This window comes from Nerophis ophidion, linkage group LG13 (genome assembly GCF_033978795.1).
Source record: "Nerophis ophidion isolate RoL-2023_Sa linkage group LG13, RoL_Noph_v1.0, whole genome shotgun sequence".
Lineage (NCBI taxonomy): Eukaryota > Metazoa > Chordata > Actinopteri > Syngnathiformes > Syngnathidae > Nerophis > Nerophis ophidion.
In genome coordinates, this window is record NC_084623.1 from 15894553 (window position 1) to 15922224 (window position 27672).

Consider the following 27672-nt stretch of genomic DNA (forward strand, 5'->3'; position numbering starts at 1 on the left):
TCTTTGCTGTCAGGTTCAAACACTGATGACATCTATTGAACAGACAAGAAGCAAGGAATCATGCAGAGACAGAGTTCAATTTGGCTCAATTGAGGAGACACGTTTTTTTTGGCTGTACTCTAGCTACGTTCTAAAAGTCCAGCCCACGTGCTTCCTCTATTTATTTGGGAAGTCCCTGGTTACATCACTGAAGCTGTCGCTGAGGGAAGGGGGTAATCTTGACAGCTCCAGTTAGACACAATATATGATTATACAAGAAATGCAAATGTGTTGACACTGGTGATATCGCCTTGTCTTTGCTCTGTCTGCGTCACGGCGGTGTTCGGCCATGGCAGTGAGCAGGCCTTTCCTGAACATAGACACTGATACGAGACTGGCTTGCAATCTTTTGGATTGCCGGCTTTGCACAGACAAAGAAAAATGCCACTTCAGCACAATTGATAATAACTATAGCAACGGTCCTTAAGCATAAGAGTTGTATGATAATATATACATAATTATTTAACATTCCCCTCCTGTTCATCACATAACTTCCCGAGAATCTTCTTATCCCTAATAACTTCTTCTTGCAATTTTTTAATTAATAGTTCATTTCTTTAAGGCCAAGTTATGTTCAAGTTCAACATTATCATATATTTTCTATATATTTAGTCTAGTTAATGCTGTGCTAACTCAACAAACCATACAAATGAAGGGAAAAACTATTCAAGAGGGTTGAGTTACTCCCATTTTCTTTTCTTTTTTTTTTTGATAGAGACATATTGGGGCAATGACATTGCCAAAGTGCGATGTGTTCGAAGTGGAAGATATAAAACGACAGATTTTACGTTTCATTTGAGTAAAAGGGGAGGAGCCGTAGTCACGCTTTACTGTGGACCTCATACTTAGCCCCCCGTTTGCTTGCCTAACAAGATTGCTATTGCGACATCCGGTGGACACATTTAGAACAGCATTTTACTTTGTTGAAATAATTGAACTTATTATTATACTTAGCAAATGTATCTTGCAGGCCAAATAAAACCTGTTCGCATGCCGGATCAGTTTGACATCACTGATCTAGAACCTAAGACACAAATATTTTACAGACCAATTCAAGCTTTTGTCCACAGTGTGGCTACCAAAAGCGCCTTATTGCAGTGAAACTCACCAAGGGACATGTAAACAAATATAAAAATGGCTGTATGTATACTTTTGACCCAGCAAATTTGGTCACATTTTCAGTCAAGTCATAATAAAATTCATAAAAGAACCAAACTTCATGATTTTTTTTGTTTTTATGACCAAAAAGTGTGTGCTCCAATCACTCTATCACAAAAAATAAGAGTTCTAAAAATGATTGGAAACTCAAAGACAGCCATGACATTATGTTCTTTACAAGTGTATGTACACTTTTGACCACGACTGTATATGTAGTTTTGTTTATTTTATTTGAAAAAAAACAGCATTTTATGTATTTGTGTATACTCCTGTCATTTTTATGTTTGTAAAAACCTGTCCATCCATCTATTTTGTACCGCTTGTCCTGTTCAGGATTTTAAAAAAAAAAAAAGTTTTTCTACCTTTGCTAGTTTTGTAAAAAAGAAAAAAAAGCATAAACAACTTGAAACTGCATACTCGTTCAAACACCACAGCTGAGTAAAAACACTGCAGGATAATTCCACTAATCAGCGTACTTCAGGACAAAGACGCTACATAAAAGTTCCTGCAAGTCGAAAGTTCCCTTTGTTTTTCTTTCTCTCCGTTGTCAAGCATGTTGTGGAAATACACAAGAAATGAGAAATAAACAAGCATACTGTAATGGCGGCTGACAATTTGGAATACAAAGTTTTAGAAACACTGTGTTCAACCATTCAGCCTTCGACAGCACAGCCCGCTTCTCTAAGGATCCTGGGAACTTCCGAAAGTCCATCCTCGCTACTAGGAACTAAAAATAGTAGTTTTTGGTGGAAACCCATGGCAGGGGGAACTTTATTGACCTGGGTAAATGGAAAAGTTCCTGTATAGTTTCCTGCAGTAGAAAAAAAGGCCTTTTGAGTGAGCAGCAATTGTCTAACTGAGATGACCTTCTCCACACACAGTAAGCGGGATAATAAGGTGCATCGCCTGCCTTCCAATGGAGTAATTAATCATTCGCTCAGCACTCGTGCAGCTTTGCTTATTCTGCTTGTGATTGTGCTTGCTAAATACTTCCTGGACGACAGATGTCGGAGACCCTCGAGCAGAATGATGGGTAGAGAGAATGCAGACCAGACAAAGGAAGGCAGATGTGTGAGCACTTGAAGGGAGGATAGTGCCATCTAGAGACCTGGTGGCAACAGGAAGTTTGTCATCAACAATCTCAAATCAGGCAGTCGGTGTAGGAAAAAAAAAGGAACTAATAACTTGGTTTGGTTATTTTGTAAAAACTAAAAATTATTAATGAGTAGTAGTGGAAAAAGTGATCCATTAAAGATTAGGTCAACGTGTCCTTTTAAAAGGGAACAAATGAGTGATTTAAAACTCATCTGACACTACACAAAATCCTATTCTATTATAATTATTACACGCAACACATTTTTTAATTATACAGATATATAAAGACAGATATCTACATATATATACGTATATATATATATATATACGTACATATGTATATATATATATATACATACGTATGTGTGTATGTATATATATATATATATATATATATATATATATATATATATGTATGTATATGTATATATATATACATATAAATATATATACATACATACACATTTATATAAATATACATGTAAATGTATGTATATATATATATATATATATACATACTGTATATTTATATACATACACACACACATATATATATATATAAACATATACTTATATATACACACACACACACATACATACATACATACATACATATACATACATACATATATATATATATATATATATATACACATATATATATATATATATATATATATATATATATACACATATATATATATATATATATATATATATATATATATATATATATATATATATATATATATATATATACATATATATATTGGTTGACAAGACTCTGCAGCATCGGGTGGACATCGGGGGCGGTACCTCTGGATTGGCAGACCGGGGTGGTGGTTCCTCTCTTTAAGAAGGGGGACCGGAGGGTGTGTTCCAACTATCGTGGGATCACACTCCTCAGCCTTCCCGGTAAGGTTTATTCAGGTGTACTGGAGAGGAGGCTACGCCGGATAGTCGAACCTCGGATTCAGGAGGAACAGTGTGGTTTTCGTCCTGGTCGTGGAGCTGTGGACCAGCTCTATACTCTCGGCAGGGTTCTTGAGGGTGCATGGGAGTTTGCCCAACCAGTCTACATGTGCTTTGTGGACTTGGAGAAGGCATTCGACCGTGTCCCTCGGGAAGTCCGGTGGGGAGTGCTCAGAGAGTATGGGGTATCGGACTGTCTTATTGTGGCGGTCCGCTCCCTGTACGATCAGTGTCAGAGCTTGGTCCGCATTGCCGGCAGTAAGTCGAACACATTTCCAGTGAGGGTTGGACTCCGCCAAGGCTGTCCTTTGTCACCAATTCTGTTCATAACTTTTATGGACATAATTTCTAGGCGCAGTCAAGGCATTGAGGGGTTCCGGTTTGGTGACCGCAGGATTAGGTCTCTGCATTTTGCAGATGATGTGTTCCTGATGGCTTCATCTGACCGGGATCTTCAGCTCTCACTGGATCGGTTTGCAGCTGAGTGTGAAGCGACCGGAATGAGAATCAGCACCTCCAAGTCCGAGTCCATGGTTCTCGCCCGGAAAAGGGTGGAATGCCCTCTCCGGGTTGGGGAGGAGACCCTGCCCCAAGTGGAGGAGTTCAGGTACCTAGGAGTCTTGTTCACGATTGGGGGAAGAGTGGATCGTGAGATCGACAGGCGGATCGGTGCGGCGTCTTCAGTAATGCGGACGTTGTACCGATCCTTTGTGGTGAAGAAGGAGCTGAGCCGGAAAGCAAAGCTCTCAATTTACCGGTCGATCTACGTTCCCATCCTCACCTATGGTCATGAGCTTTGGGTCATCACCGAAAGGATAAGATCACGGGTACAAGCGGCCGAAATGAGTTTCCTCCGCCGTGTGGCGGTGCTCTCCCTTAGAGATAGGGTGAGAAGCTCTGCCATCCGGGAGGAACTCAAAGTAAAGCCGCTGCTCCTTCACATCGAGAGGAGCCAGATGAGGTGGTTCGGGCATCTGGTCAGGATGCCACCCGAACGCCTCCCTAGGGAGGTGTTTGGGGCACGTCCAACCGGTAGGAGGCCACGGGGAAGACCCAGGACACGTTGGGAAGACTATGTCTCCCGGCTGGCCTGGGAACGCCTCGGGATCCCCCGGGAAGAGCTAGACGAAGTGGCTGGGGAGAGGGAAGTCTGGGTTTCCCTGCTTAGGCTGTTGCCGGATAAGCGGAAGAAGATGGATGGATGGATGGATGGATGGATATATATATATGTGACCAAACGTAATGGGTCAAAAGTATACATACAGCAATGTTAATATTTGGTTACATGTCCCTTGGCAAGTTTCACGCAATAAGGCGCTTTTGGTAACCATCCACCGGCTTCTGGCAAGCTTCTAGTTGAATATTTGACCACTCCTCTTGACAAAAGGGGTGCAGTTCAGCTAAATGTGTTGGTTTTCTAACATGGACTAAATTTCTTCAGCTATGTCAATCAATCAATCAATCAATCAATGTTTATTTATATAGCCCTAAATCACAAGTGTCTCAAAGGGCTGCACAAGCCAATGTCCACACCTTTAATTCAGGACTTTGGGAAGGCCATTCTAAAATCTTAATTTTAGCCTGATTCAGCCATTCCTTTACCACTTTTGACGTGTGTTTAGGATCATTGTCCTACTGGAATACCCAACTGCGCCCAAGACCCAACCTCCGGGCTGATGATTTTAGGATGTCCTAAAGAATTTGGAGGTAATCCTCATTTTTCATTGTCCCATTTACTCTCTGTAAAGCACCAGTTGCATTGGCAGCAAAACAGGCCCAGAGCATAATACTACAAACACCATGCTTGACAGTGGGATTGGTGTTCCTGGGATTAAAGGCCTCACCTTTTCTTCTCCAAACATATTGCTGGGTATTGTGGGCCCCCCACCTGCTGTTTTGGGTTGGGCTCTCTAGGTGGCTGGGGCCGTACTTTGGCTCCCGAACACACTGTGAGACAAATATAGTTTACATACAAATGCACATACACACAATTATACATATATATATACACACACACATATAGTCATTCATTAATACATACATACGTGCACACGATGGTACATGCATACCACAAACATAGGTACCTACGGTCCCACACACAAACACAAGTACAGTATATACATACACACTCATGGTACATTCACTGCACAAACATACATATACACACACATACTGTACATAGGCAAGCACATACTGCATGCATACATACATACACTCATGCATATAACACGTTTCATCCAACATATATTAATGTTGTTGCCCTAGGGGAAACTGGGGAAAACACGGCACACTGACAAAAGCCTAACTTATTGTTACTATAACAATCTACAAGGTTAAAACAGTTCACTTCTTTCTTCCCCCCCCCACTTATCTGCTTTCTTTTGTATTTCAAGTTATCATTACATATGTGTAATGCTGCATTTGAAAAAAATATATTGTTGATTATAGAGGTAATTATTATTATTAATTATCAATAGTGCTATGTCTATTGGTATTTGTATTGCTCCCTTTGTAGTGCAATAATCTCGTTCTGTCTCCTCCTGCTGCGGTCGCGCCAAACATGAATATAAATCCATTTAATAAAGTAAAATACAAATAAGTCAACAAAATTAATATCCCACACTTCTCTTTTGTAAATCTGTACAACAAATATTGGCATCTACATCAACAATATGATTTGCCTGAGTAGCTGGATAGGACTAATTATATTGAATATTTTAATCGTTTAACAGCCTGAACTTCAATAAAAATACACCTAAACCGCATATCGTATGCACAAAATAACTAATAAGCATGTTTTGAAAAAATATTAAAATATTTTGCAAATCTGTGATTTGATAATTTCTTATACAAATGGTTTATGTCGAGAGTCAGATATTATAATCAGAGGAGTTCACTTTGGAAAAGACAATAGAACCAAAAAGGAGAATAAAAATAAATCCGTAAACATGTGCAAGAACCCCCGATAAAACACACAAGAGGCAATTAGATGGCTTTACTGAACATAAACAAATAAGTACAACGTAACAAGTTAGAGTACCAGACGTTCAGTCAAAGCACAGTAATTGACACTTGTTCTATCCTGCATATATATTCTTTAACTTTTCAAACAATACCAATGTTGCACGAAGTTTTGCGAGACATGCAGAATTTCCTGATTCTAGCAGAACTGTAAACATGTTTTAGTCCAAACACAGGACATGACTTGCAATATACTGTACTTGTTACTATTGATCATGTATAACGTCGGTGTAAGTTGTAGAGTATGAATGCATATTTAACGTAGATATTACGAGTCGTAACTAAGAGACTGGAGGGTGTGTACGGTATAGTGGAACCCGTTAAGTCGACGCCACTCGGACAGGCTGACTAATGTCAACATAAGCAGTTGTCGACATAACCAAAATGAGCCAATTCTTGCACGTTTACCCGTGACTTTGCAAAGACAGATAAGGAAAATTGATGCTAATGAAAGATTTTAGAATTGTTTCACTCCATTTTTGCATATTTTTTGTTTTAAAGATATTTCATACGCTTTTGTCAGAGTTGTTGCCGTCATTTTGTTTAATGAATGATATAATCAAAAACAATCTATAAAAAAAATACATAAATGAGTTCATTTTGTTATAGTTAGTATGGTAAAAGCTGGGTAATAATGGCATGCTTATATTTTGAAGAATACTATGCGCTGAACAGGAAGTCGGTGTGGGCAGGTTTCAATGTAAAAAGACAGTAGTTATTAGCGGTGTACAACAAAATCAATTTCCAACCGAAATGTGATTCTGAATCATCCCGAGTTTAAATTGATCAAAAATGTTACTCCCAATTTTAAATATTTTTAATTTCTAAAATCAATTTGGAAAAAAAAAAAAAAAAAAGGATGTATTTTAGTGATTTAGGGCTATATAAGTAAACATTGATTGATTGATTGATATGTATATATATATATATACATAGATATATATATAGATATATATATATATATATATCTATATATATATACATATATATAGATATATATATATATATAGTGTGTGTGTGTAAATATATATATATATATACACACACACATATTTAAGTATACATATATACATATACATATATGTGTATATATATATATACACATACATACATACATACATATATATACACACATATATAAATATAAATATATACATATATATATATATATGCACACACATATATATATATATATATACATACATATATACATATACACATACGTACGTTTGTATATATACATGCATATATATGTATATACATATATGTATGTACACATTTACACATACATATATATATATACATACATACATATATATTTACATACATATATCTGTATATATATATATTTATATATATACACACACATACATATATATTAATATATATATATATATATACATATACAGTATATGTATATATACATATATATGTATATCTATATATATGTGTGTATATATATATATATATATATACATATATATGTATGTATATCTATATATGTGTGTGTGTGTGTATGTATATATATATATATATATATATATATATATATATATATATATATATATATATATATATATATATATATTACTTATACTAAATTGTACATTGCAACATTTTGTTTGAATCAAGAAACAACTTGAATCGAGAACCAATTCTGAATCAAATTCTTATCCGTGGAATCAGAATTGGATCGAATCGTTAGGTGCCCAAAGATTCACATCCCTAATATTTATGTTGTTGTTTCAAGCTGCTTCGCGATAATGATCAAATAAATAGAATATATGTCGACATAAACAAATTACACTTTTGGCTCTTATATTTTGCGTCCACAAAATCCGTCGACCGTGTCTGCCAAATTTAACTTGAGCACGTTTTAGTAATAATAATAATAGTAATAACTTAGCCACATCTAGTATGTGTGTGACAATCATTGGTACTTTAACTTTAACTTTAATGTGAAGATTTGCTGGACATTAACGGGTTCCACTGTTTAAAGAGTACACAGAATATATAGTAAGATAGGAGCGATAATTAACAGTGAAAGTATACAATATTAGGACTCTGACAGGGAGATGAAAACGGTGTTTCAACTTACCGGTATTTGACAAAACAAAAGTGTTCAATTTTAAATAAAAGACGTCCACAGAGCCACACCGCTGTGGTTGTAACGAAGACTGTTAGTTGTGATGAAACAGGAAGTTGTGGATGGGTTGAGGAAGTGGCAGTGATGGTATATGCTCCAGACGTTTTTTCCCTAGGACTCTGCGTATCCTGATGCGACACAGGTGGGTCAACCTGCTGGGACATTCTGGCAGAGACAAACATCTAGCTTAGCACGTCAGCAGGACTCCATGCAGACACAGGAGTAGGTCTTTTTCAACCAATCCCATCGAGAAACTAGAATGAACTTTGATACGGATTCAATATCACCTTTGCTCCAATTAAAACTGGTTAAACAAAAGGAGTCCAACTGTACAACATAAAACTTCATCTTTGTGTATAAATTGGGGTTATAATAAGTGATGACAAGATTCTCCATTCATTTTCGTTACAACAGGGGACCTGAATTTGTTGTATTTATTTACATCCACATACCGATTCAGATTCTAAATTGATTCACAGTTTTTTAAAATCGATTGAAAAAAAAACATTATTAAGAATAAATGGAAAAACTATTATTCAAAAGGGAAACTGCACACTTTTGGAAAATTGACCTGTCACCCACATTTCCTATGTTTTTCTTGTTTTATGCATTCTAACTTGTAAATAAATGCTAGCAAAAGTCAGCAAACAATGAAGGTAACGGCATTCCTGACATCATTGTGTCTATTGTGCCCATAAAGCCGTCCAAAAAATATCCAAAAACCGCCAAAAATACTACATTTACACCTCATGACCTGAATATTAACCAAGCATCACTAATAAAAAGTGCTATTAAGTTTAATTCGGATTGAATAGATGTCATAGAAATCAATATGATATTTAAAGGCCTACTGAAACCCACTACTACCAACCACTCAGTCAGATAGTTTATATATCAATGATGAAATCTTAACATTGCAACACATGCCAATACGGCCTTTTTAGTTTACTAAATTGCAATTTTAAATTTCGCTTCGAAATATCCGGCTGAAACGTCTCGGTATGATGACGCGTGCGCGTGACGTCACGGATTGTCGAGAACATTTTGTTCCAGCATCGTTCCCAGCTATTAGCTCGTCTGTTTTCATCGCAAAATTCCACGGTACTCTAGACATCTGTGTTACTAAATCTATTGAAATTTGTTCAATGGACAATGGAGACATCAAAGAAGAAAGCTGTAGGTGGGAAGCGGTGTATTGCGGCCGGCTTTAGCAACACAAACACAGCCGGTGTTTCATTGTTTACATTCCCGAAAGATGACAGCCAAGCATTACTATGGAACAGAGCGGTCAAGCGAACACGGTTGGATTGGACCACACACACAAAGTACAGCGTATTATGCAGCAATCATTTCGAAAGATCGTGTTTCGAAGAGGGTCCCTTGCGAAGGAGAGATCGGCATTGCCACCACCCGTCGACTGGTGCTGAAAAAAGGTGCGAGGCCGACCTTTAAGTTGTACAGGTACGACCATATAATCTCACTAAAACACTATTAACACAATAAGCAGATAAGGGATTTTCCAGAATTATCCTAGTAAGTGTGTCTTATAACATCTGAATCGCTCCCACCGCCCTCATCTTTTTTTTTCTTTTTCTAGTCCTTCAGTCTCACTTTCCTCATCCACAAATCTTTCATCCTCGCTCAAATTAATGGGGAAATCATCGCTTTCTCGGTCCGAATCGCTCTGGCTGCTGGTGGCCATGATTGTACACAATGTTCAGATGTGAGGAGCTCCACAACCCGTGACATCACGCGCATATCGTCTGCTACTTCCGGTACAGGCAAAGCTTTTTTATTAGCGACCAAAAGTTGCGAACTTTATCGAGGATGTTCTCTACTAAATCCTTTCAGCAAAAATATGGCAATATCGTGAAATGATTAAGTATGACACATAGAATGGACCCTCTATCCCCGATTAAATAAGAACATTTCATTTCAGTAGGCCTTTTAAAAAAATACTGTCCTGTGATTCATGAATTTTCACTGGGTTACAAAAAACAGTAAGCCATTTGTGAAGAGAATGAGTCTTTACGGTCTGTATAAAGTTGACTGGTAGTGTCATAAAACATCATAGCTGCAACAAAACACTTTCTGCTTAAATATTCCATGACAGTTCAAGTCTACTCAACCTTTGTATTAGGTGTGTATTAAAGAAGTGCTATGTGACAAAATAAGAATTATTGAGAATCCGACAATTTTCTATGTGAAACGGAACAAAATATAATGCACCTTTGCTGTGTTCATGATAGGAAGCACAGTGGTTCAGCCATGAAATGACCTTCACGGAGTGCTGAGGCACAATGTGTATAAAATGCTGGACTGACTCAATAAGTGCTGAGTGCCAAACCTGCTTTGGCATCAACCTCAGCACAAAAGCATGCAGCTTCATGGCAGTTGTGTCCATGACCGAGCAGCTGCATGCTTTCCTGACATCACCGAGCACACAAGCTCGTGAACATTTGTTTTCACTGCAAATTGAATGAAGTCAAGTTCTCTTTGATAGGAACCGTTCATGACTGTCTAAATAAAGCTCTGCGCCGCCAGTGGATTCTGCACGACTGCTTTCCTGACCGCAGGTTACAGCGTGTTCGCCATCATAGGATTATTTGCTGACATTGTATATTCCAGATAAAATCTTTTAAACTTAGCAACAGTCCCTGTCAGAAAAGTACATACAGTAGATCAAGAGAAACACGTATTTGATCCCATGCTGAGTTTGTTTAGTTTACTCCAAACTTTTTCCAGAGAGGGATGCATAAATTAAAATTGAAGGATGCGGGGAACCCTTACAAAACATTTTGTACATTTAAATATACCAAAACCAATACATTAAAAGTCAATAAATATATGCTAAGCTATCTGAACAAAACACCCATATCATAGCTTTGTATTAGCGTTAACTAAACATATTCTATGCCATTTTAGAATAGAATTTTGCCCTAAATTAAGCATTTTCAAACATAAAAACGGCTAAATCACATCTGGTCGTGAACATTTTTTAAATAAAACGTGGCCCACAGGGAAATAAAAAAGGCAGTTACTAATTATATTTGTTTTGTCCATTTTGTATTAATTGCAGTTGCATATCTTCAAACGGGAACTGCACCTTTTTGGGAATTTTGCCTATCAGTCACAATCATTATAAGAGACGAGAACACATATCTTTTTTTGGGGGGGGGGGATTTTTAAAGGTGACAAAAAAACGCTTGCAAAATGCGGCTAATGGGAGTCATCATTGTAGCCATCAAAGCCTCTAAAACAGGGGTGCCCATTACGTCGATCGCGAGCTACCAGTCGACCGCGGGGGGTGTGTCAGTCGATCTCCAGCCAGGCTTTTAAAAAAAATTGACCTAAAAATTAGTGATCATCAATCTTCACCAAGACGTCACTTAAATGACATTCACGGTACCGGAGGGTCTTGTGAGATGACGCTGGCTGCTGCAAGATCATTATTATGAAAATATGACCGGGAGGAAGGCGAGAAACACTTTTTATTTCAACAGACTCTCGCGCCGTACCTTCTGTCAAAACTCTAAAGGCCGACTGCACATTTCCTATCTTCACAATAAAAGCCCTGCTTCATGCTGCCTGCGCTAACTAAATACAGAGTCTCGGAAAACTGGCGTGCACAAGCAATCCCTCAGAAAGCTGGCGTGCACATCACTTGTGCACGCCAGCTTTCCGAGACTCTTATTTTGTTAGCGCAGGCAGCATGAAGCAGGGCTTTTATTGTGAAGATAGGAAATGTGCAGTCGGCCTTTAGAGTTTTGACGGAAGGGACGGCGCGAAAGTCTGTTGAAATAAAAATTGTTTCTCGCCTTCCTCTCTGTCATTTTTTCATAATAATGAACTGGCAGCAGCCAGCGTCATCTCACAAGACCCTCGGGTGCCGTGAATGTCAATCAGCAAGCTAAGGAATTTGCCGCCAATGTTTTTCTTGTAAAGTGTATGGAAGCTGGATGAATTAGATGCCAAAAACCAACCACTTTCATGTGGTATTGTACAGAAAGGACAACTTTTTTTCTCCTTCATTTGAAAATGTGGGCGTTATCATCATTACTGTCTAATAGAATCAGGTAATACACCAACTTATATTCTTGTCTTTGTGAAAGAAAGACATCTATATGTGTTACACATGCTTGTATTATCATTAAACACATTTAACTTGTTTACAAAAATGTCTCTTTCATAAATAAATAAATATAAATGATATATACAAATGAGGTAAATCCCCTCGAGTTGGTCAATTGAAAAGTAGCTCGCCTGCAGAAAAAGTGTGGGCACCCCTGTTCTAAAACAACTTCAAAACCCTCCGTTTTATATACACACTGCAAGTATATATATATATATATATATATATATACATATATATATATATATATATATATATATATATATATATATATATATATATATATATATATATATATACACATATATACATTTATATTACACACACATATATATACATACATATATATATATATATATATATATATACACATACACATATATATATACACATATATATACACATACACACATATACATATATATACTGTATATATATATATAAATATATATAAATATATATAGATATATACATATATATACACTGTATATATACACTGTATATATATATATATATATATATATATATATATATATATATATAGGAGGCGATTTGTTCAGGGTGTAGTCCGCCTTCCGCCCGACTGTAACTAAGATAGGCTCCAGCACCCCCGCAACCCGAAGGGAATAAGCGGTAGAAAATGGATGGATATTCATACATATATATTTTCATCAATCCATCCATTTTCTACCGCTTGTCCCGTTCGGGGTCGTGGCGATATATATATATATATATATATATATATATATATATATATAAAATGTAGTAACAGACACGATGATAACAATATGTGATACGCACAATATTTACCGTATTTTGGTCATTTTATGCAAAGCTGGAACTAATTTTACGGTGAATTTATTTCTGTTTCCATAGCAGCGCACTTCCTACCTCCTGCTACAAATGTGTTCCTACTCCCGGAATCAAACGCAAGTGTTTTTTCAATTTCTTTTTATTTTGTTTGAATCGGTCCTCAGTAAGACTGGTGGGTGCCAAAAAAGTACTGGTTTTGGTACCCATATCTTATTACGATAGTGTATAATTGTTTTCAAAGTCTACAAACATTCCTAAAATACAATATTTCTTATGGGAAAATTCGCTTCAATATGCAAACTTTTCTAATTAGGAGTCCAGTCGAAGACCTACTTGAGTCCGTATATCAAGTTTTTATTTCGCATATTTTGCATTGTTTTGTGACCACAAAATTATAATTATTATCTAGTAAATGTGTTTGGTTGTAATATTTTGGGTGTCTGTCGGTTATAGGTTAATTTTTACCGGAAAATTGCTTCAGTTTTTTGTTAAATTGTGTCCTTGTGGGACATTTTGGAAAAGGCTAAAACTAACAAAATTAAATTGAGGTACGACGGTTCTTTTTTTCTCCACTGTGCTTGGATTGATGACCGGAACTGTAAATGTATTTCCTTGTTTAGTTTTTTCTTTTTACTTCCTGTTTAACAAAATAATAAATATATGAGTTTTTGGAAGTAAAGCGATTGGCATTTCCTTACTTTTGGGGAGACATGATATATAATTTTATTGTGGACTTCATGAAGAATGTTCAAAATTAATTAAACTGTTGTATTTTCCAAGCTATACAGCACACGGTGTATATAAACCGCACGCACCTAATTTTAGCGACACTAATTTATTACATTACGATAGTACATACAAATTAGCATGAAAACACTCCTCGAGACATCACACATGGAACTGTTTAGTAAGTATGAATTGTTTTAGTTAAATTGAAAATTTTTTAAACGTTGCTTGGAGTGATGAATGAAGAATCATTTCACGCAGAAAACGCTATGGACGGCTGTACTTCCGGTTCAGGGCACAAAACAGGAAGTACATTTTTTAACCCGCAGCACCTGCAGTGAGCAAACTCGTCCAAAAGATGACACCATAGCACAAAGAATAACACACTTTTCGGTGTCTCTGTCAGTGTAATATGAACATTTTTTGTTGAATTCACAACATTATAGCCGTTAGCGAAGAAAAATCCATAAATTAGCCGCACCCTTTTATAAGCTGCAAAGTTCAAAAAGTTGAAAGAAAGTAGCGGCTCGTAGTTCGTAAAATATGGTATATCATTAATCTTTGAAAGCTACACACTGGAACGGTTTGAGGAAAGACCAACTTCATATAAGGATGTGATGTCAGTATTTTAACTTACTTCTTGCTTCCAGGAAGAGCTTGAGGGCTTCGGGATCCACCTTTCTTCGGATGGGAGCCTCCAGCTCAGCATCATCCCAGGGCACATAGCTTGGGTTGGCCCCGTGGTCTAGCAGCAGCTGGACGAAGGTCACCTCACATCCGTGTCGAAGTACGGCATCCAGGAGGCAGGAAGCCAGGCCGCGAGTCAAAGCATCGTGGCACACGGGCCCTGAGTAGTTGAAGTCAGGCTGAGCACCAGCTTCCAGCAGAGCCCGGAAGCAGTGCAGGTGGTGGTAAGCGGCGCTGATGTAGAGAGGACACACCACTAAAGTGTTGAGGGTCCGAGCACATAAGGGAAGACGGGGACCCAGCTGATAATCCATGTCAACATCAGCATTGAACCTGGAACAAGGTAACATTTTACAAATCAAAAAAATACTGTTTGATAATAGGCACTATTATCTTGAAATGCTTATTTAGGAGAGAAGTATATTTACAAACAAAAATAAGGAATGAGCCTTTGTGGCTTAAAAATGTTTTCATTAAAAAAAAATGAGCAGCTGCAGTTAATAATGATCACGTATTAGAGTTTGGCCATGTCTAGTTAATACCTGTATGTGACCTTAAGGTTGATTCTACACACTTACTCTTGGGATCCGAAAGGGACCCACTCATAAGTGTCATTAGTCAACTATATATATATATATATATATATATATATCTCCATCCATCCATTTTCTACCGCTTATTCCCTTTCGGGGTTGCGGGGGGCGCTGGCGCCTATCTCAGCTACAATCGGGCGGAAGGCGGGGTACACCCTGGACAAGTCGCCACCTCATCGCAGTATATATATATATATATATATATATATATATATATATATATATATATATATATATATATATATATATTTACATATACATATACATATATATATATATTTACATATACATATACATATATATATATATATTTACATACACATATACATATATACATATATATATATATATTTACATATACTTATATACATATATATATATATTTACATATACATATACACATATACATATATACATATATATATATATATGTAGTCCTGGGTTCAAATCCAGGCTCGGGATCTTTCTGTGTGGAGTTTGCATGTTCTCCCCGTGAATGCGTGGGTTCCCTCCGGGTACTCCGGCTTCCTCCCACCTCCAAAGACATGCACCTGGGGATAGGTTGATTGGCAACACTAAATTGGCCCTAGTGTGTGAATGTGAGTGTGAATGTTGTCTGTCTATCTGTGTTGGCCCTGCGATGAGGTGGCGACTTGTCCAGGGTGTACCCCGCCTTCCGCCCGATTGTAGCTGAGATAGGCGCCAGCGCCCCCCGCGACCCCAAAAAAGGGAATAAGTGGGAGAAAATGGATGGATGGATGGATATATATATATATGCCATGTTATACTTCATTTACTGTAACTGCCCAAGACCGTTTCTAGCTTTTTAATTGTGGATTTATTTACTTTCACTTATCAAAGCTCTGAGACCTATGCTTATGGTTTTCTGTTGTTAGCTAGTGGTTAAGGTGCATACTTAGACTAAAACAATATTTTCTTATGTATTAATCTACAATAATGAGAATACTTCAGTATTCATGGAAACATGGTAGTAATATACCAGGATTATAGTCTGAAAATGGAGCTGAAAGAGTTTTTAAGGTGTGTACACTTTACTTTTATAATATATTTTATGTTGCATTTAAAAACACTATGGTATTTTTTTTTAAGACAAACAAAAAAAAAACCTCCATAGCAAAGTTTCTAACCGCTAACCTTTAAACTGAACAATGATCGTGTTGTTGGGTTGCACAAGGGTTAATGGTGCGTTCCATTTGTACTGGGAAGTCGGAATTTCCGAATTCTTAGTCGGAATTTCAACTGGAATGCCCCTTCAGGTCTAATTTTCTAGTCGGAAAGTCAGGGCATTATCACCACCCATGAGTTGGCTTCTAAGATGGCTGCTCTGAATGTAAACAATATCATAGGCTTTTAAAACTGGTTAGTTGTTTTTCCACACTAAAGCGGCTATATACGATGTATTGTTGGATAATGAGTTAAAATCAGTTTTGCTTACAATTTTGTTGTACAATGTACAATGACAATAAAGATATATTCTATTCTAACATTACTATCGTGTAAACACATTTTTTTTTGCGTGCCGTAGGCCAGGGGTCACCAATCTTTTTGAAACCAAGAGCTACTTCTTGGGTACTGATTAATGCGAAGGGCTACCAGTTTGATATACACTTAAATAAATTGCCAGAAATAGCCAATTTGCTCAATTTACCTTTAATATATATATATATACACATATTAAAAAATGGGTATTTCTGTCTGTCATTCCGTCGTACATTCTTTTTCCTTTTACGGAAGTTTATTGAACGGTTTAAAAGAGGAGAAAACAGGGGGAAAAAAAGAAAATTACATTTTGAAACATATTTTATCTTCAATATGGACTCTTTAAAATTCAAAATTCAACGGAAAAAAAGAAGAGAAAAACTGACTAATTCGAATCTGTTTGAAAAATTAAAAAAATAATTTATGGAACATCATTAGTAATTTTTCCTGATTAAGATTAATTTTAGAATTTTGATGACATGTTTTAAATAGGTTAAAATCCAATCTGCACTTTGTTAGAATATATAACAAATTGGAACAAGCTATATTTCTAACAAAAACAAATCATTATTTTTTCTAGATTTTCCAGAACAAAAATTTTAAAAGAAATGCTAAAGACTTTGAAATAAGATTTGAATTTGATTCTAAAGATTTTTTAGATTTGCCAGAATATTTCTTTTCCAATTTAATCATAATAAGTTTGAAGAAATATTTCACAAATATTCTTCGTCGAAAAAAGCTAAAATGAAGAATTAAATTAAAATGTATTTATCATTCTTTGCAATAAAAAAATTAACTTATTTGAACATTGATTTAAATTGTCAGGAAAGAATACGAAGGAATTTAAAAGGTAAAAAGGAATTTGTGTTTAAAAATCCTAAAATAATTTTTAAGGTCGTATTTTTTCTCTAAAATTGTCTTTCTGAAAGTTATAAGAAGCAAAGTAAAAATCAAAATGAATTTATTTAAACAAGTGAAGACAAAATCTTTAATATATTTTTGGGGATTTTCAAATTCTATTTGAGTTTTGTCTCTCTTAGAATTAAAAATGTTGAGCAAAGCGAGACCAGCTTGCTAGTAAATAAATAACATTTAAAAAATAGAGGCAGCTCAATGGTAAGTGCTGCTATTTGAGCTATTTTTAGAACAGGCCGGCGGGCGACTCATCTGGTCCTTACGGGCTACCTGGTGCCCGCGGGGACCGCGTTGGTGACCCCTGCTGAAATGAACGTTTTACATGGCTTGCAATAGCACCTGTGGTTCCTCTTCGTCCACCATGTTTGAAGGTTGCACAAAGACTCCATATTTTCCCATCACTGTATATATTTAGACTAAGCAAGTGCAGAAATAGCTTTCATCAACATGGCCATTTTGATTTCTGACCTCATAGCTGGAATGCCCACAACTCGGCTGTGACGTCATTCCCAGCTCTTGAATTCCCAAATGTTAGACTTATTTCCACAATTGTATCAATATTTATATCACGCCGGTTCTCTAATAAATCCAAGCTTATTTGTTGCTATAGAGTACAGGGATGATTCAGTACAATCCCATCCAAAGCTCACCGGATGAGTTCCTGAATCACATCCAGTCGACCGACACGTACAGCATGGTAGAGCGGTGTGCTGCGGTGGTGACGGCTCCCGTTGGGGTTGGCTCCGGCCTCGAGGAGGACACGCACGCAGTCCAGGTGACCGTTGACCACAGCGACGTACAACGCCGTTTGGCCTTTGACATCCACGAGGTCCACCTCAGCCCCTTGAGCAATAAGGTAAGCCACACAGGCGACCTGTCCGGCTGTGGCTGCAATCCTTAGGGGAGTGCAGGGCAGACATCCACAGCACCAAACCGATTTCTCATTGATCCGTCTAGAACGAAAGGAAAGGGAAGAGTTATTCATTAGGAGTGATGGTTGACAATCATTAGCTTTCAATGGGAAAATGCTACAGCCTAATGCAGGGGTCGGCATCCCAAAATATTGAAACTGCCAGGTTGGACTGAAAATACAAAAAAATATCTGTCTGGAGCAGCAAAAAATTAAAAGCCCATCACGAAGGTGATGATGTGTCTATATTAGCCTACTATCAAAATTACTTTAAAAGTCTTAAATGAGTGTTATAATGAAGGCAACACATGATGTACTGTAAGTGTGTTTATTAGTTATATTAGCCTACTATCAAAATGTCTATGTGTCCGTCGCAGGCTGATACAAATATTTGTTGACAGAAATGTTAAAGTGTAATATTTATTAAACACAATTTCACAGCATTCGTAAAAAAAACAGGCTTCTCAGGGGGTGAAATAACTCCACCAAATGACTATCTTTGAATGACCAAAGGTATATATGCGTATGTCCAAGTTAAAGGAAATGGCGAAATGTCTTCTTTTAAATGGATTTATTACGTTTGTGGTAATCTTGCAGGGTGATATGGACGAAAAAGTATAACTCAGTGTATTTTTACTTCAACTCAATATATATCTCTTGATATATTTTCCGGTGAAAATATACATATAAAAGATATTAATTTTTGTCAGTGGCACTTTTATTAAAACCCAGTTAGTCACTATGTTTATTAATTAACATCACACAAATAGAAACGGTTTAAGTAGCACAGATTTACATAACTTAAATGAAATACAAAAACAAATGCATACATAAAACAGAAAAATATTCTTTCTACATAAACTAAATGACATAGCTGTGCAAATAATACAAAATGTATCAAACTCAGATAAAAAATACATTTGCAGCTAAAAATTACAGCTGTTGTCTTGATCTAAAACACCAATGAAAATTAAATGTAGTATTTAGACAGGCTATACCAGGGGTCGGGAACCTTTTTGGCTGAGAGAGTCATGAAAGCCAAATATTTTAAAATGTATTTCCGTGAGAGCCATATAATCTTTTAACGTCTCTTTTAATGCACAGCATAGGACACATAATAAGTACACTATCTGGAGTACAGGGCAGGCGAGTGGGGGATCTTATGTTCGTGGATAACTCCTCTGGCAGGGGGCTCCCCTCGTCTCTTTTAATGTACAGCATAGGACACATAGCAAGAGTGGTCCTCAGGTCCTGTTGATCAGGGGCAGTAGCTCCACAGCCACAGATCCACTTTTAACCACTAATATCACAGTCAAAATGAAAGCTTGTTCCCATAGGCACCATAAACTGTTAATAATGTTTAGACAAAAGTGTATATTATATATCCTATTATATATAGTATTTATATAGGTGTGTGTGTGTGTGTGTGTGTGTGTGTGTGTGTGTGTGTGTGTGTGTGTGTGTGTGTGTGTGTGTGTGTGTGTGTGTGTGTGTGTGTGTGTGTGTGTGTGTGTGTGTGTGATGGACATATGTGTATTTTGGGTATATGCATTTGTGTATGTATGTGATTATGTGTGTATGTGTATGTATGTATGTGTGTATGTATGTATATATGTATATGTATGTACATATATATGTGTATGTATATATGTATATATATATAAATATATATATATATATATATATATAAATTGTATGTATGTGTGTGTATATATGTGTGTGTACATATGTATATATGTAAGTGTGTGTGAATTTAAATGTATTATATATAGATAATATATAGCATCTACGCAGCAACCACTGAACTGAATTATATTATATATATTATTGTATTATATATTGTGAATATATATTGTATATGTATAGGGGTGGGACCTAATAAGTTTACTTCTTCCCACTCTCTTTTGAGCCAATCTTGACATCTACAAAAGATTATTCACATGTAATGTTTTCAATGTAGGTGTAAAAATAATGTATTGATATATTCTTTTGTATTTTATGTCATTCTCTTGTTTTGTTTGCATGGCTCAAAATAAACCATTCAATCATTCATAACATTTTATTAGGGACGGCGTGGCGCAGTGGAAGAGTGGCCGTGCGCAACCCGAGGGTCACTGGTTCAAATCCCACCTAGAACCAACCTCGTCACGTCCGTTGTGTCCTGAGCAAGACACTTCACCCTTGCTCCTGATGGGTGCTGGTTGGCGCCTTGCATGGCAGCTCCCTCCATCAGTGTGTGAATGTGTGTGTGAATGGGTAAATGTGGAAGTAGTGTCAAAGCGCTTTGAGTACCTTGAAGGTAGAAAAGCACTATACAAGTACAACCCATTTATCATTTAATATTTTTTCAACACTGGAAAATAAAAAAAACTTTACTTTAATAATAAATCAAACACAATTAAATTAATTGATGTGTTCTGCATCTATTGGGTGGGAGGCTAGGAGAGGGCGGACGTAAGCAGAGAACGTGGAGAACATTCAGGTACCAGGCATGTCGAGTGAAAGAAATGACGCAGTCCATTTGTGTCTTTATTGTTTATTTTGGCGTTGATTACGTCTTACAGTAGTCTATCGAAGGATGATAAACCTTTGATAATTGCTCGAGTCGCGTCATTACAATATTTATCCAGGTGATTCGTTGGTGTACCACGAGATGGAGACACTGAATCACTGCTTTAAATGATTCAGATGGATCGGACAGCTTTTATTTAGCCTATCTTCAAACAATCAAGATGAGAATGTAATGTTAAAAGACAGATTTCATTTGGAAAAATTAGACAGTACATTCTAAGGCTGTGAATCTTTGGCCAACACTCGATTCGATTCGATTCTTGGGGGTAAAGATTCGATGCAAAATCGATTTTCAAATCAAAACAATTCTTGATTGAAAATCAATACTTGTTTTAATAACATTGGGTGTCAGTTCTATGATTAACTAAATTCCTCCATAAAATAGCTAAAAAGCTATGATTGAAAACAAATCTATTTGAATCGAATTGTTATTGTTTTAATTGATTAAGAATCATTACAAATAACAATCGCGATTCATTCGAAAAATCCCCTAGTATGGGGGTCGGCAACCCGCGGCTCTAGAGCCGTATGCGGTTCTTTAGCGCCGCCCTAGTGGCTCTCTGGAGCTTTTTCAAAAATGTATGAAAAATGGAAAAAGATGTAGGGAAAAAATATATTTTTTGTTTTAATCTGGTTTCTGTAAGAGGAAAAACATGACATGAACCTCTCTAATTGTTATAAAGCACACTGTTTGTATTAAACAAGCTTTACTGATTCGAGTATTTGGCGAGTGCCGTTTTGTCCTACTAATTTTGGCGGTCTTTGAACTCACCGTGGTTTGTTTACATGTACAACTTTCTCCGACTTTCTAGGACGTGTTTTATGCCACTTCTTTTTCTGTCTCATTTTGTCAACCAAACTTTTAATGTTGTGCTTGAATGCACAAAGGTGAGTTTTGTTGATGTTATTGACTTGTGTGGAATGCTAATCGGGCATATTTGGTCACGGCATGACTCCAAGCTAATCGATGCCAACATGCTATTTAGGCTAGCTGTATGTACACATTGCATCATTATGCCTCATTTGTAGCTATATTTGAGCTCATTTAGTTTCTTTTAAGTCCTCTTAATTCAATTTATATCTCATGACACACTATCTGTATGTAATATGGCTTTTAAATTTGTTTTGCGGCTCCAGACAGATTTGTTTTTGTATTTTGGGTCCAATATGGCTCTTTCAACATTTTGGGTTGCTGGCCCCTGCCCTAGTACATTCTTGCAATTTTTTTTTTTTAATTATGGAGGTCGATTGGCAACACTAAATTAGCCCTAGTGTGTAAATGTTGTCTGTTTATCTGTGTTGGCCCTGCGATGAGGTGGCAACTTGTCCAGGGCGTACGCCGCCTTCCGCCCGAATGCAGCTGAGATGGGTTACAGCACCCCCCGCGACTCCGAACGGGACAATCGGTAGGAAATGGATGGATGGATGGATGGATAGATAGATACAGATTAAAAATAAAAGAGGTCTCAAAATGAAACATTGAGGAACCCCAGAATCTAATTTAGCTCTAATAGAGTTTGGATTGATTAAATCATTTGTTCTCCTTCGTTGTAAGTCAATATTTTCAATGCCATATGTATTCAATTTTGTTAGCGTAATTTGTAAATTTACATAAACAGATGCCCAAGACAAATCTAAATATATGCTGATAGTATATTTCATATGATTTAAGTCTTTTTGTAGACATATTTTCTCTGGAACCATCCTGATGAATATACAAAATACAGATATCAGGCAAATGTTTGAAAATTATTGTATAAAATAAATTTTCTTAAACAAAAATAGCCTTTAATAAAAGTAAAAGTCATGATCAATGTACATTTATCCATTTAATCAGTAATTGATATGTACAGTATTTCCTATTGTTATCTACATATAAAACTAGATGTGTTCTCTATAATATGTTTTTTTTAGTGTCTGGAACAGATTGGATTGAATTTACAAGATTTAGGGGAGTCATTGCCTTGGTTTTCGTCAGACCTTTTGGAATATATTGTTAACAAAAACAGAGGTACAACTGTAAAAAAAAAAAAACATTCCTTACGCTATGAAGCTCTCTTCCTGTAGTAGGTTCCTCAGTGTGTCCAGATCGCCCACGTAGGCTGCATTGTGAAGTCGCATGTCATCCTGCTCCAGAGGTTTGTCACAGAACTGCTCCAGCAGCCATTCTTTCAGGTTTTGACCTGAAAGCACAAGGGTAAAAACAATGTACAATCCCTAGTAAGTTTTCTTTTTTTTTTTCCAGGATGAAGCTTATTAAAATATACTTGAGGTCCACTGTGTCACATCCCTCCAGACTTGTTATCATCAGTATCAATCATACAATTTCCCGGTGACAGGTCAACAATACTAAACCATTGATGCATTATGAAACATACTGTATCCCTCGATGTGTGTCACTTTAAGAAGAAAACAAAAACATGTGACTGATAGATATCGATATCACCGATACCAGATATATATGCTCTATTATTAATTGTCAAATCAAAAAATCGATATTTTGATTAGAGATGTCCGATAATATCGGACTGCCGATATTATCGGCTGATAAGTGCTTTAATGTGTAATATCGGAAATTATCGTTATCTGTTTCTAAAAGTAGAATGTATGACTTTTTATAACGCCACTGTAGGGAGTAGTACACGGACCTAGGTAGAAGTACAGAGCGCCAATAAACCTTAAAGCACTGCCTTTGCGTGCCGGCCCAATCACATAATATCTACGGCTTTGCACACACACAAGTGAATACAAGGCATACTTGGTCAACAGCCATACAGGTCACACTGAGGGTGGCCGTATAAACAACTTTAATACTGTTGTAAATATGCGCCACAATGTGAACCCACACCAGACAAGAATGACAAACACATTTCGGGAGAACATCTGCACCGTAACACAACAGAACAAATACCCAGAACCCCTTGCAGCACTAACTCTTCCGGGACGCTACCTCAACCTCCTCATGCTCTCTCAGGGAGAGCATGTCTTAAATTCCAAGCTGCTGTTTTGAAGCATGTTGAAAAAAATAATGCACTTTGTCACTTCAATAATAAATATGGCAGTGCCGTGTTGGCATTTTTTTCCATAACTTAAGTTGATTTATTTTGGAAAACCTTGTTACATTGATTAATGCATCCAGCGGGGCATCAAAACAAAATTACGTATAATAATGTGTTAATTCCACAACTGTATATATCTGTATCAGTTGATATAGGAATCGGTAATTAAGAGTTGGACAATATCGGGATAAAAAGCCATTATCGGACTACTTTTGATACTTTATTTAAGGAGTTTCCCAACTTTTTCCACCAAGGGCCACATACTGAAAAGTAAAGTATGCAGGGTCCATGTTGATATTTTTTTATTTAAAAAAAAAAATGCTAAAAACAGATATTGTGTCAGCTTTGTATTATAGGTGTCAAAGTATATTAATATTAGTTATTATTTGGACTATTTCTGCTTTTTCTCTTTACATAGTGATTTTTTTGCCTTTTTTGGTGTTTTCATGTAAAAATGGAAAAACATATATAATAATAATAATAATAATAATTAAAAAAATGTGAAACTGTATACCCTAGTGTCAAAAATAATAATGTTCAGTTACATATTTAAAAGTGTTTATTATCCATCCAACCATCCATCCCCTTTCGCTTATCCGAGGTCAGGTCACGGGGGCAGCAGCCTTAGCAGGGAAGCCCAGACTTCCCTCTCCCCAGCCACTTCGTCCAGCTCCTCCCGGGGGATCCCAGGCCAGCTGGGAGACCTAGTCCTCCCAACGTGTCCTGGGTCTTCCCCGTTGGACGTGCCCAAAACACCTCCCTAGGGAAGCGTTCGGGTGGCATCATCTGGCTCCTCTCGATATGGAGGAGCAGCGGCTTTATTTTGATCTCCTCCCGGATGACACCCTATCTCTAAGGGAGCGCTCCGCCACCCCGCGGGGGAAGCGCATTTCTTGTACTCGTGAACTTGTCCTTTCGGTCATTACCCAAAGCTCATGACCATAGGTGAGGATGGGAACGTAGATCGACCGGATCGAAACAGCATCCGCATTACTGAAGACGCCGCACCTATACACCTGTCGACCTCACGATCCACTCTTCACTCACTATTTATTATTATTGTTCTAATTGTTCAAATCAATTAGTTCATCATTTTTTTGTTGCATAACTTTTTTTTACTTGCGACTGGTTGTACGAGAATGGTTGTGGTGAAGAAGGAGCTGAGCCGGAAGGCAAAGCTCTCAATTTACCGGTCAATCTACATTCCCATCCTCACCTATGGTCATGAGCTTTGGGTTATGACTGAAAGGACAAGATCACGGGTACGAGCGGCCGAAATGAATTTCCTCTGCCGGGTGGCGGGGCTCTCCCTTAGCGATAGGGTGAGAAGCTCTTCCATCCGGGAGAAGCTCAAAGTAAAGCTGGTGTTTAGGGCACGTCCAACCGGTAGGAGGCCACGGGGAAGACCCAGGAAACATTGGGAAGACTATGTCTCCCGGCTGGCCAGGGAACACCTCGGGATCCCCCGGGAGGAGCTGGATGAAGTGGCTGGGGAGAGGGAAGTCTGGGCTTCCCTGCTTAGGCTGCTGTCCCCGCGACCCGACCTCGGATGAGCGAAAGAAGATGGATGGATGGTTGTACGAGAGTTAACATTTTTGTGTTTATAGAGTTAGCAGTAATTTCATTAAGCCCTGCTTCATATAGTAATATTATGCTATTTGTATTTACCAACGTACAATACAAAGAAAAACTAAATATCAATACACTATGAACGTCACATACAATTGATACTGGGCCTGGAGTTTGTTTTCATTGCCAACATTTGCAGTAAAGCCTTAGTGTGTTATTAAAGGCCTACTGAAACCCACTACTACCGACCACGCAGTCTGATATTTTATATATCAATGATGAAATATTAACATTGCAACACATGCCAATACGGGTTAGTTTACTAAATTCCAATTTGAAATTTCCCGCAAAGTATCCTGTTGAAAACATCGCGGAATGATGGTAGCGTCACCGGTGGTAGCGGATATTTTCTTCCAGCCCCGATCACGGCTAAAAGTAGTCTGTTTTTATCTCATAATTACACAGCATTCTGGACATCTGTGTTGCCGAATCTTTTGCAATTCGTTCAATTAATAATGGAGACTACAAAGAAGAATGCTGTTGGTAGAAAGTGGTGTATTGCAGCCGGCTGCAGCAACACGAACACAGCCGGTGTTTCTTTGTTTGTTGTGAAGCTTTAATATGGAACAGAGCAGTCAAGCGAACATGGTTCTCTACCACATGTCAACCGGCAGGTTTCGGTTAGAAAATTGTGGTAATAAGTCGACTCTTATCGTAAACATGAGCGGAGCTTGTGTCGTTCCTCCTGCAACTGTCAAAGAGGCAGCTGTGACTTTCTTGGCTCCTCCGTGGCTTCCCTCAGAGACACTGTCGGTCACCACACCCCTCTGACTTTCAGGTATGACTATATAATCTCACTAAAACACTAGTAACACAATAATCAGATAAGGGATTTTCCAGAATTATCCTAGTAAATGTGTCTAATAACATCTGAATCGGCCCCACTGCCATTGTCTTTTTTTTTCTTCTTCTAGTCCTTCACTCTCACTATCCTCATCCACAAATCTTTCATCCTCGCTCAAATTAATGGGGAAATTGTCGCTTTCTCGGTCCGAATCGCTCTCGCTGCTGGTGGCCATGATTGTAAACAATAAGAGGATGTGAGGAGCTCCACAACCCGTGACGTCTGCTAGTTCCGGTACAGGCAAGGCTTTTTTTATTAGCGACCAAAAGTTGCAAACTTCATCGTCGATGTTCTCTACTAAATCCTTTCAGCAAAAAAATGGCAATATCACGAAATGATCAAGTATGACACATAGAATGGACCTGCTATCCCCGTTTAAATAAGAAAATCTCGTTTCAGTAGGTCTTTAACCGACCAGTGACAAATCGACACAATTGCCCATTGAGTGTAATAACACCACACTTTATTATTACACATTAAAATATGTTTCAAAACTGCCTTCTGGTGCATTTCGTGTGACAATGTAACAATGGATGATGCGTTCAAGTTACCTGCTGCAGTGGCACTGGGCAGTCCTGAGACTGTAATGACAGGAGGCACATGACAACGAGGCGGCTCCTCAATGTCAGCCTCGGCACCTTCGGCCATGTCCCTGCTGTGAAGGAGACCTCCAAGTCTGATTAAAAAGGCGAATGTTCAAAATGAGAAGCTATAAATGAGGCAACAAACATGAAGAAACTAAATTGACAACACGGAGGCGAGTCGGCCGAGCTCGGTGCTTTACTTCCTGATTGAGATCAGATGTTCATTTAAAGGGACAGTACATTATAATCTGACAATATCTAATACATTGGATCATACA

The 27672-nt window shown here is 37.4% G+C and overlaps 1 protein-coding gene across 5 annotated transcripts; it reads right to left on the reverse strand.

Annotated features, from left to right (window-relative positions):
- On the reverse strand, positions 1-27619 carry asb1 (ankyrin repeat and SOCS box containing 1). 5 transcript variants are annotated; one of them, XR_009809261.1, is made up of 7 exons: positions 27362-27619; positions 23323-23461; positions 18448-18750; positions 14740-15122; positions 8384-8596; positions 5109-5211; positions 1-32 (listed from the first exon to the last, which is right to left on the reverse strand). XR_009809261.1 is itself a non-coding variant. In XM_061918454.1 (5 exons), exons 1-5 carry the CDS (start codon positions 27456-27458, stop codon positions 8466-8468), a joined length of 1053 nt encoding a protein of 350 aa, XP_061774438.1. In that variant the 5' UTR covers positions 27459-27619; the 3' UTR covers positions 7841-8465. The 5 variants fall into 5 exon arrangements, 1 of the variants encoding a protein (XP_061774438.1); XR_009809262.1 differs by lacking the exon at positions 1-32 and adding an exon at positions 75-349; XR_009809259.1 differs by lacking the exon at positions 1-32 and adding an exon at positions 75-2305.
- Between the last annotated feature and the right edge of the window lie 53 nt (positions 27620-27672).

Bases quoted from the DNA above. Each gene is read 5' to 3' on its own strand.
- asb1 (XM_061918454.1), bottom strand. From the start codon at position 27,458: ATGGCCGAAGGTGCCGAGGCTGACATTGAGGAGCCGCCTCGTTGTCAT. The intron at 15,123-18,447 runs GTGAGCTTTGGA...ACCTTGTTCCAG, and splicing joins GTGATTCAGGAACTCATCCG to GTTCAATGCTGATGTTGACA. The intron at 8,597-14,739 runs GTAAGTTAAAAT...TGTCTCTGCCAG, and splicing joins GCTCTTCCTGGAAGCAAGAA to AATGTCCCAGCAGGTTGACC.